Here is a 12,098-nt window from a genome sequence, read left to right on the forward strand (position 1 = left end):
TAACTGATTTGAATGGTTTTCTGTAGCTCCTCAGAAAATTAAATGTCGTCAGAAGACCGAGAAGCTCAGGAGGATGAATTGCTGGCCTTGGCAAGCATTTTTGATGGAGATGAATTTAAAAAGGCAGAGTCCATCCAAGGTGGAGAATCCAGGATCTATTTGCATTTGCCACAAAATTTCAAGATATTTGTGAGCGGTTAGTCCATACTCTTCTCCTAAACAGACTTTTTTCAATAAAGATCATTTTCAATTTCTTAGTGTGTCCTAAACTATTTATCATCTTGTGTTTATATGCATTAGTTTAATAGCTGCTCGTATTACTGAGTTACTTCTCGTTTCCATTTTGATTGCAAATTGGAATGGGGGTAAGCCATTTCAATTCGAGTCTTCCTCTTTGACCATTTAATTGGAGTGTGAACCTGCATATTTCATACATCCTACTTTTCCTCTACCTAGCAGTTTATCAGCCATGAGTCACTGACTGTTAAATAATGATCATCAAAGAGTAAATATAATAATGCATGTGAACACTTGGAAAACTTGAAAGTACCATGGTGCCTGTTATTACTGTTTGCTTTCCGGAATCATTTCAATTGTCATGAATACGTGCCACATGCTGTTACTCTGTGACCTTTTGCTTCAGAAAAAACAAAACTCCTTTTGAGACAAATGTTCACAGAAGACCTTGATGCACATTTTCTCAAAAGGTTTCTCCTATAAAGGCATTGAGTAAAGAAAGTAAGTGCAATAATTTAAATGAGATTTTGATTGTGCAAGTGTTGTATGCTCTACCATGCCCTCAAACCTTAGATCTCTGTGTTGGCACAGATTTTTCCAGCTGTGATTCGTCGGCTGTGGGCACATGCTGATCTCAGTAGGTCGTGGTTGTTTGATAGAAATAACTGTCCTTTTCTCTTGAAAACTAACTACTGGAAACTAACAAAAAAAATCATTGCATATTACTTATTACTGTTAGGAATTGTACTCAAAAGTATAAGTTGTGTATCTTCATTATGCATTTCACATGGTGCTTAGTTGATTTTTCAAGGGCTTACGAGATTTTTTTTTTTTATGGTGGTGGCTATGAAGTGAAAGTTAGGGAATGGAAAGTGCTTTGGGGGAGGATTTTTATCCCCTCATTTAACCATTAAGTCATTCTTTTTTTTTTTAATATTTTTTTTCCAAATTCTACTCAGTCATTAAGTCATTCTTGAGCTCTGCTCAACAGTAATAAGACACTCCAGTGTTGACCAACTGATCGTTTCTAATCTTTGTTTTTGGTTCAGGCAACTCAAATGAGAGTCTCCAGAACAGTGGCTTTGAACACACCGTTTGCTTTCTGCCTCCACTTGTGCTGAACTTTGAACTGCCACCAGATTATCCATCCTCCTCCCCACCTTCATTCACTCTTAGTGGCAAATGGCTGTCACCAACTCAGGTTTGACCAGATACTTAATTTCTCCGATCCATTTTTAGTAACTGAAAAATCATCCTTAGTTGAAGACTGTCTTGATGATCTTAAATTCAATGCATGAAGAACAAACGGTTTTGATTTTATAATTTTTCCCCCTTGCCTTCGTGTACCATAATGTTAATGAATTGAAAATGTTTTGGTGTTTTAGAAAGGAATATCAGTAATTTAAACTATTAATCATCGTGGGTTACAGTAGGAATCATTTTTAATCAAATATATTGCTTCTTGTTTTGCTATTTTCCCATTTAATCAGTATTGTAATGAAGACCATGAGGGCCTCCGCATTTTCCATAGATGTTGATGTTATTCTTCCCCTCAATTTCTTATACGTTCCTTAAATGAAAGATTTGATTTTAATTAGGAGGACTGAAATGGGGTAATGCATTAATCATAATAAACAGTTTTCTAAGTAAATATAATAAGTGGTTTTACCCTTAAAGATCTTTATATTAATAATAAATCATTGTTGACTGGCCTCACCTAGTTCCAAATGCACATAAATAGAAATGTGTACGATTCCTGTAGTATCTTACTAAGGCTTAGACCTGCTATTAAGAGCCTTCATTTCCTTTGGGTTATATATTCTGTCCTGCTATTAACCTCAGACTTGATTGAGACATAAGTATGACTTGAAGCTAATAAAAAGTATCCTGGGAGAGATAATGGATCAATAGTAGCTATTTTTCCAGAAGTCATGATGAAGATTGATAGACTGATGTATGTTAAGGCAAAAGCTGTCAGAGTTGCTGACCTCAAGGAATCACCTGTTTTTGATGGTGTAGTTTCCATTCCTCCAGCCAGCAGTCTCATATTTTAGATTAGAGTGCCTTTGAAAAGTTGACCTAATGTGTTAAAAACAAAATTGAACTTTAAAGAAGTTTAGCAGGGAGTGGATGTGGCTCAAGCAGTTGAACGCCTGTTTCCCACGTGGGAGGACCTGGGTTCACTCCCCGGTGTCACCTAAAAGCAAAAAAAAACCGCAAGCAAACAAAAGAAAAAAAAACTCAGGGAGTCGATGTGGCTCAGTGGTGGAGTGCCAGCTTCCCACATACAAGGTCTGGGCTTCCATTCTCAGCACTGGTACCTAAAAAACAAACAAAGAATAATCCATATAAAATAAATAATATTACTTTACATTCTAATATCTGCCAGAGGTGATAGATCCAAGAGAGGAGAATGGATTATTTGCCCAAGAATATCAAGATTATTTAACATTAAGATCACTGACACTTATCTGAACTCTATAGATATTTTAAAGTCATGTTTTTACATTTCTCGAGAGAGCCCTTGATACTTTTTGCCCATGCATGTGTATGTGTACATGTACACACACACACACGGACAAATTTACTGAGTATGTGGTGGCAGTTTCAGATTCCAGACCAATAGCATATACTTAGTACTGGCTTTTTGGGGGAGGAAGAGGGAGGAGGATTGTTTATTATCTTATGTTTTACAGCTATAATTGTAGTAGGATTCTTTATCAAATAAATTTTTGTGCATGTAATTGGCATTTTTAATTGGTCTGTTATACTCCTTCTTTGTTCAAATCTTCTTCACTGGGGGCCCAGATTCCTTGGCATTCTGAATCTCATATGTTGATAGTTAAGTTGACACATGGACCTGCCATTCCCTGAATTAGGACAGGTGGGTGGAGGAAAGTGTATTTAGTCTCCTAGTCTTTTCCATTTTCCCCCTTTTCCCCCAATACACATACACACACAGTCTTTCTTTCTCTCTCTCTCTCTCTCGCTTCTTTCCCTTTATGTCCCTCTTCATAGGCATTCCAGCCACCTTTTTAGTAGAACCTGGGGAAGAATTAGCATGGGGGAAATGGTTTTTCATTGGACTTGGTGGTTCACACAAGACTCAGCGCTTCCCTTTCAGTATTTGCTATTTTTTGGAGATTTCAGCAGAGTTTCTCAAAAGCAAAGTTGATCCTATAAGCATATTCATGCAAATGTGAAAAAGCACTAATTGTCAGTCTTGAATTCTTCAATAAGTGAGTGCTGTGCAGGGTTCAGTGCACATTACTGCATAGAGCAGCACATAGAAAAGGAGTCCTTCCTCACTTGTTTAAATTTACAAAATTTGTTTGCCATCTAGAAGTCTTATTTTGGATGTTTACCTAAAAAGAAAAGCTGCTTATAATTCCAAAGCTTTACTTAACAAATATAATACATTTCTAATGGACAACCCTCGTATATTTGCTTTTCAAATTGAACGGATCACATTTAAGGAGGAAAAAAAATATCTAAATAGTATAAATTTTGATTGTTTAGCTCGGGAAAGATTTCCTTATAGCAGCCAGACCATGTTGAGGACTTGATTATGCCCAGACACAGTATCAGTAGGCTTTCTTCCATTAACCAGGAGTGATGTAGGCCCAGATTAGTTAAAACCAGTGTGTAAATCTGAATAACAGGGACTGAAGTTGAATGCTGTTTGTGACTTTCAGATGAGTTGGCTTTTTGATAGGATTGAAAGTTGGAATTAACTTAGAAACTCGAGTGGTATTTTTAACTTTTTTTAACCATTATTCTATTGCATCTACAGGGATAGGATGCCAAAGGAATAGAAATAGTTCATTTTAGAAGCAGAGCTCTTTCTCTCCTACATGAAATATGTAACAATATTAAAGCAAAGAACAGAAAAATCCTCCATTTCATCAGCTCTTACGTAAATCTAGTTGTTGTTTTTTTTACCTTCTCCTGTGGAATCTTGGCCATTTCTCTTGTTTTTGTGATACTTCTAGCTACTGACTCTTGTGTTCAGTTCTGACTCCTGTTCCTGAATAGATGAAGAAGTGCTTTGATAAGAATGTTGATACCGTTTTGTAGCAAGGTTTACCACAGCAGTGAAAAAAGGTGTCAACATAGTATAAGGGCCTAAACTTACAAGTTAAAAGAGGTTTCAAGGGAAATCAGGAGTTGGCCTCATCATCTTTCCTTCCTAAATTCACCAGCATCCTTTGTTTTCTCCTAGCTATCTGCTCTGTGCGAGCACTTAGACAGTCTGTGGGAAGAACACCGTGGCACCGTGGTCCTGTTTGCCTGGATGCAGTTTCTTAAGGAAGAGACATTAGCGTACCTGAATATTGTCTCTCCTTTTGAGCTCAAGATGGGTTCGCAGGGAAAAGTGCAAAGGAGGCCAGCTCAAGCCTCTCTCAACACAGAGCTAGATTTTGCAGGTGGTGCCACTGGATCGGATGTAGACCAAGAGGAAGTGGTGGATGAAAGAGCTGTGCAGGATGTGGAGTCATTGTCGAGTCTGATCCAGGAAATCTTGGACTTTGATCAAGCTCAGCAGAAAAAATGTTTTAACAGCAAATTGTTCCTGTGCAATATCTGTTTCTGTGAGAAGCTAGGCAGTGCATGCATGTACTTCTTGGAGTGCAAGCATGTGTACTGCAAAGCCTGTCTGAAGGACTACTTTGAAATCCAGATCAAAGATGGCCAAGTTCATTGCCTCAACTGCCCAGAACCAAAGTGCCCTTCGGTGGCCACCCCTGGTCAGGTAACTGCTTACTCTGCTGGTAACTTTGTCCTACTTCTGTTTCGTGAGGGGAGGAAGTCTTCTCAGGAGTTTCCTTGGTAGGGCTCAGCGCAGTCTGAGGCCTTGGAGCCAGCCCACAAGTTGTTACAGGACCTATCGAGGATGCTGTGGTCGTACTTTACTGTTTAAGCAAATGTTAATCTTCCTTGGCTTGGTCTTGGAATAGGTGGTCCTAGACAGGAATCAATGTTAAAAAGTAATCGCAAAATAATGTTGGTAATTTACTTTGTGTATCTGCTAGGTTCACATCAACCTTGGGGAAGCCCTAGCCTGTCTGCGTGAGGCTGGGACATGTAGGGGACGTCCCTTGAAGTGGTTAACTGAGTCATTTACAGACCTTAAGATAAGGATAGCCTACTTGGTTGGGTTTTTAAAATCAACTTTGTTAAGGTACAATTTTACCTAAAATAAACTATTCCCATTTAAGGAATATAGTTTGTTTAGTTTTGACAAATGTGTAGATCCATGTTAACCACTACCTCCATTAAGATATAGTCTGTTTCCATACTTTGATTTTGCAGTGAGGTAGAGGGTTTTAATTTGTGTGTCCATCTAGTTTGCAACAACGTCCTAAGGATCTCGTCAGGATCAGAAGTGATGGGGAATCGCTAAACCTATGGTGTTTTATGTTACCCTCCAGGTCAAAGAGCTAGTGGAAGCAGAGCTATTTGCTCGTTATGACCGCCTTCTCCTCCAGTATACCTTGGACCTGATGGCCGATGTGGTGTACTGCCCGCGCCCATGCTGCCAACTGCCTGTGATGCAGGAGCCAGGCGAAACCATGGGCATCTGCTCCAGCTGCAGTTTTGCCTTCTGTACTTTGTGCAGATTGACCTACCATGGAGTCTCTCCGTGTAATGTCACCTCAGGTAAGCTGTAACTATGGCCCCAACCCCTCTAACCCTCTCCCCCATAAAAAAGCCTTATGTCTTAAAATTGGGAGTATGCATTCAACAGATATTGTTGTGCCAGTTACTGTCCTAGGTACTGGGTTATAGCAATGACCAAAAGGACAAAATCTCTGCCTTTATGGAACTTATATTCTAGTGGGGGAGCCAAGCAAACAAAACTAATAAGGATCCAACATGGTGTTAAGTGCTAAGGAGAAAAAGAAAGAAAGCAGAGATAGGATATGCAATGCTCTGAGGGAGACAGGTGGCAGGGGGAAGATTTTAGTTAGGGAACTGGGAGAGGCATCATTCTCAAAGTGGGCTGGGTAAAGATTTGAAGGAAGTAAGGAAACAAGACATGCTCATATTCGGGGGATCATTCCAGGAGAAGGAATGACAAGGTCATTTTTTAAATATGAACATGGTATAACATAGATCCTGGATGGCAGATATACAGCTTCTAAGCTGCCACTCTTGTTTCCATGGTACATGCCTGATAAGCTGTCAGATGCTTTCTTACTGAGTCTAGGGAGGCTTCAGAATCTTCCTCAACACAGCACTTCAGAAAGTTAGCGCATGTTGATGTAGTCACAGGAGGTGAAACATATTTGCCATTTCTGATCTAGGTAAGGAATGGGCAATCAGGCCCTTGACATCGATTTAATGGGACTTTGGTGCATTTAGTCTCTTTCTTACTATAGCAGGGATGATAATAAAAGCAATTTCATAGGAATAGTGTGAGGATGAAGTAAACTAATACAGTGCTAATCAAAGTTGTATTTGTTATTCCAGACCATGATGAGATAAGTGTAGAAATTGAGAGTCAGGGTTAGAAACTTTCATAGCTATTTGACAGATTAATTTTATGTCAATCAAATCCCATAATAAAAAACTTAGGGTTGTATTTTGTTGTTGTTGTTGTTTTTTAATTCTTTTTTTAGGGCTGTATTTTTTATCTTTCTCATTTAATTTTTCTAATTCATTTTTGTTGTGCTTTTCAAAAGTATTAGTGTCTGATAGATTGGGGGAAGAAAAACTGGTTCTTCACCAAAGATGGTTTGAAAAACAGCTAATACGTGTATAATGCAAAGTGTAAAATGGAAAGTATTAACTATTAAGATATTGCTAGTTGCTACTGTCTTTGAGAGAAGTCATTCTTTTACTGTATACTACTAGTTGCATAAACATATCAACATTAATAAAGCAAAATCAGATGAAAAAGAAATCTATTTTTCTACCACCTTTAGAAAAGTCCCAACTTTTCTAGTTGGGGATTCCCTTCTGTTCTTGGTTGTTCGTACATATGTGATTTTTTACATAGTTACGATTTTTTTAAAAAGATTTATTTTTTCTTTATTTCTCTCCCCTTCCCTCTTCCCCAGTTTTCTGCTCTCTGTGTCCATTTGCTGTGTGTTTTTCTGTGTCTGCTTGTATTCTTGTCAGTGGCACCAGAAATCTGTGTCTCTTTTTGTTGCATCATCTTGCTGTGTCAGCTCTCCCTGTGTGCTGCGGCACTCCTGGGCAGCCTGCACTTGCTTTCTTCATGCGGCATCTCCTTGTGCATGGGGCTCCCCTATGCAGGGGACACCCCCACATGGCACGGCACTCCTTGCATGTGTCACCACTGTATGTGGGCCAGCTCACCACACAGGTCAGGAGGTCCCGGGTTTGAACCCTGGATCTCCTATATGGTAGGTGGATGCTCTAACAATTGAGCTAAATCTGCTTCCCATGTAGTTTCTACTGTAATTTTTTTTTATTCTATTATGAATGTTTTAGCTGTGCCATAGGCTTCCTAATAGTAAACTTTTTCTTTTAAGATTTATTTATTTATTTCTCTCCGCTTCATTGTTTGCGCTTGTTGTTAGCTCGTCTTGTTTTTTTAGGAGGCATCGGGAACCAAACCATGGGCCTCTCGTGTGGGAGGGAGGCGCCTAATCTCTTGAGCCACTTTTATTACCATAAGCTTTTAATAACTGAATATTATGTCATTAAATAGCTCTTTCACACATAATTTATATTCCCTTGGACATTTAATTTGCTTGCCATTGTTATATGCATCTCTATGCACATGACTTTTCTTTGGAGTATTTCCTTATGTTAAAGATCCAGAAATAGCATTCTTCAGTAGTCAACGGTTATGGTCATTTTTTTTTTTTTTTTGGATCTGAGTGTTTTTCTCCTTTTTCCCCACTTTTTTATTTTTGAAAGATAATTCGATTCACTTTTAATGGCTTTTACTCAGCATTGTAAAGTTGTATAGAAATTAATTTTCCATTTCACCTTCTAGGGAAGTTAATGGAATTAGGAAAAGAATACTTGAAAGCAGATGAGGCCAATAAAAGATTTTTGGAACAGAGGTATGGTAAGAAGATAATTCAGAAGGCACTGGAAGAGATGAAAAGTAAGAAGTGGCTTAAAAAGAACTCAAAGAGCTGCCCGTGTTGTGGGACTCCCATAGAGGTAAATGTTTGGGAGTGGACTTAGAGATAAACAGACTTGTAAGCATGTTACAATTGCCTCAAGAACCCTATTGGTCAATTTTATGATTTAATAAGAAAGCGTATTTTGGTATTTATTAAACCTTCTTACTCAGAAGATGCAAATTCACTGCTAACTATTGTTTATGAACTTAAATGTAGACTTCCCTTTTCACAGTGCTTTCGTGTGGTGACAATTGTTCTCACATTCTATCCACCTCATAATGAATGCGTTATAAAGAGGCCCATACTAGAACTACTACCAACTCAATCCATCTACATGATTTAAAAAAACAACAAAAAAAAAATCATGTCTGACATTTCCTCAGAACTCTTTATGCTGGGATATAGCACACCTGTCTAGCAAGTCAGTTTTGGAAATGGAGACATTTTTCCACTAATCTGAGCCAAAATAATTAGACAGATCTTAATACATTTTAAATTGAAATATATCTTTCCTTTTGATTTGACTGTTCCAGCCCATTATATCTGAACTGAATTTAACGGTAATTACCCACTTACTCCATTAAGAACATGGGCATTATATTTGATCTCTTTTGATTGGCCTCAGCCCTATGATAGAGCAAAGGACTTGAGACGAAATGTTTACTTAGATTTATGTAAAAATGTCTTAATTGCACATGTTAAATTCAAACATTTTAACATTAAGCTGTAACTAGTTATTCTGCTCATAATATATGCTTGGCTTTTATCTACTGCTCATCAAAAGAGATTTTGCTCAGTTTCTAGTCATAGGAGCATCTGTTAAATAGGTATTGATGTATAGCGGAGAAAAGGAAAATGACTAGGAAAAGGTTGTACTGAATCTTTTTGGATTGTATGTTTCTCTTTTGCCTTTATAGCCTTCGTGTTATTCTCTTTCTATCCTTCCCAACAGAAATTAGATGGATGTAACAAGATGACATGTACTGCCTGCAAGCAGTATTTCTGTTGGATTTGCCTGCGTTCTCTCTCTAGAGCGAAACCTTATAAACATTTCACTGATCCTTCTTCCCCTTGTTTTAACCGGTAGGTATACCTATAATTCCTAGGCACAGCAGCAATTGTTGTACTTGATTTGCAGACCACAAATCCAGCATTTTACTTAAATACTCAGACTTAGAGAATTCTCTTACGTGTTTTCCCGTATAAAGGAATTTCTATAGTATTTTCATGAAAATAAGTTTTACGGTGGAAACATCCTATCTGGAAATTTTTATTTTATTTTTTATTCTTCCCAACTTTTTGTGCTTAAAATTTTCAAACATACAAAAAGATGCGAGGATGGTACTATGAATTTAGGTGGAAGGACACCTTCCACCTAAATAAACAACTGATAACATTTTTCCTTATTCTCTCTAAATTTTTTGCTGAATGTGACGGTACATTGGAGAGAGGGCACTTCAACTCTTAATACTTCCACATGTATCTCCTCAGATTAGAAGACTTCTCCATAAATAGTGGAGCCATAAATAATAAATAATGCCTATTTACAACTTGGCAATTTTTCCTAAAAATGTCTTTTAAAGCTATTTTATGAAACCAGGGCTCATTAAGATTCAGTCTTTGTAGTTGGTTCTAGCTCTTTAGTTTCTTTTAATATAGAACAGTTTTGCTCACCTTTGGAGTGTGGGTGGCAATGGTAGGGGGTGGGGAGTGATTGGCTTTTTGAGATGTCCAGGCCAGCTCTCCTGTATGACATTGTACTGTCTGGAGTTTTATTTCCCATGAGGTCTTTTAGCTTGTTTCTCCATTATCTTTCCTGTAAACTGGAAGTTAGGTCTAAATTGAGGTTTGATTAAATTCAGAATAACATTTTGGACAGGAAAACCTCTGGGGGGGGGGGGGCGTGACGCGTATTTCATACTGTATGACATCAGGAGGTCCCTCACGTCAGATCGTCCCACTATTCAGTGATGCTAAGTTTGCTCATTTGCTCCATTGTAAAGGTAAGTGTTCCTTTTCATTATAAGTAACCTGTAGAGTAATTCCTTGGCACAGTGTGAATATCATATTCTCTGACAGCTCTCCAAATTCAGTATCAGTTGATGATCCTGGTTGATAGACAAGCTGTAGAACATCTACAATCATTAGTAATATGAGACTATAAAAGAAGTTGAAGAAACAAACCTGCCCAGGAACAATTGGAAACTAGAGTTGGAAAGTGCATAAATTTTAGGCAACGTAAGGGAAAAAATGACAAGTAGGTGACTACAAAACATTCTACAAAGGGAGGGTGCAAGGACTTTGAAGATACAGAAAATGGAGTGCTTGACATGTAGTAGAGTTATTAATGCCTTGGAAAGAGTTCAGCTTCTCCTAAATTGCCTGACTTCCTCTATCTTGGCTCGTTCCACATATTCTGAACATTGGATATCAGCGTTTTGTGATACCCATGTCCCATGATTATTGTTTATCCTTGGCTCTAAAGACTTATCTTAATCCTAAAAGCCCTGTTCTTACAAACTTTAAGGCAGCTTGTTCAGAGTGTCTCATATTTCAGCCTTTTTCAGTGTAGTCATTAAAAGAGAGGAAAAGATATACAAAAATGTAAGCAGAAGTGTATAGAAATTTTTGAGAAAAAGAAAGGCAAATTATATTCAATTTCTCCTAAGTGCTTAAAACATGTACCTTATTTTATGTTTTTAGGCTGTTCCATGGGATACATGTTAATGGAGACATTTAGGAAGATGAGATTGAAGATTAATTAACTCCTACTGCTCAAGATTATGGATATGGAATGGTTTGCCCCAATCTTTTGTTGAGTACACAGATTAACCTTGCAGACTATTTAGGGTATCTTTCAATCACTATTCTATATGAAAGATATGGGAGTACAGGTTTATATTTTTAGTTGGTACTACCGATTAAGGCACATTCGTACATTTTTCATTGTAACATAAACTGAGAAAATAAGCCAAAGGTTTAGAAAACGAAAAGTAGAGAATATTACATATCATAATATGCTCCAAAGTCTGATTACCTAAAAATTACATATTTATGTTCCTAAGATAAGGAGAGGGGTTAAGATTTAAACTTACAGACCCTTTCTTCTCTGAGAATCATCCCCTCTAAGGCATTTCTGTTGGAGTCCCTGAGTACTACTCCATATACCAAGGCTGGGTAGAAGCCCTGTTAAAATTGTACTGAGAATTATATGCTTTTACAAACCTGATCTCATTTCCTCCATGTTACTCATATTCTTTCCAACCTAAATTTCTGCTGATTTAGTTTTCCTTTGAGGGAGTGCTTTAATCTATAACTTAACTGGATGGCCCAGAGTCATTTTGAACTGCTTTTCAAAATAGAAGTTTATAGATAATTCAAAGGTATTTTTTAATGCCACAAACACTGTGGATCACCTGATATTTACTAGTGATGTAAAGTCCAGTGGTTTTGAGCCAAATATACTGGTTCTGAAGAATTGCAGCCCTTTTTGACTTTCCTGGACAATAGAGCCTAGATTCAACATGACCTGTCCTGCTACCTTTTGTTCCACGTTCTGTCTTTTCACCTTCAGTTGGTAAGGACAGTTTTAGTATCTAATTCAGCAGTAGCTCATGTTTTTATTTCCTCTGCTGGGATAGAAGAAATCCCAATATATTCCCAAATTGAACAAGCTGAGAACTTTACTATCCATACCACTGTAGTTTCAACCCTAACTTTTAGGATTCTCTCCCCTTTCTCTGTCTTCTCTTA

The 12,098-nt window shown here is 37.7% G+C and overlaps 1 protein-coding gene across 1 annotated transcript in view; it reads left to right on the plus strand.

Moving 5' to 3' along the window:
* Positions 1 to 1,298: 1,298 nt before the first annotated feature.
* LOC101426128 (E3 ubiquitin-protein ligase RNF14-like) overlaps positions 1,299 to 12,098 on the plus strand; it is a 30,629-nt gene continuing 19,829 nt past the window's right edge. The window contains exons 1-4 of the mRNA XM_012519852.3: positions 1,299 to 1,438; positions 4,460 to 4,990; positions 5,670 to 5,898; positions 8,210 to 8,382. Coding sequence (XP_012375306.3) covers positions 4,532 to 4,990; positions 5,670 to 5,898; positions 8,210 to 8,382 — 861 coding nt within the window. The 5' untranslated portion in view covers positions 1,299 to 1,438; positions 4,460 to 4,531. The remainder of the gene's footprint in view (positions 1,439 to 4,459; positions 4,991 to 5,669; positions 5,899 to 8,209; positions 8,383 to 12,098) is intronic.

Source organism: Dasypus novemcinctus, chromosome X, assembly GCF_030445035.2.
Source record: "Dasypus novemcinctus isolate mDasNov1 chromosome X, mDasNov1.1.hap2, whole genome shotgun sequence".
Classification (NCBI taxonomy): Eukaryota; Metazoa; Chordata; class Mammalia; order Cingulata; family Dasypodidae; genus Dasypus; species Dasypus novemcinctus.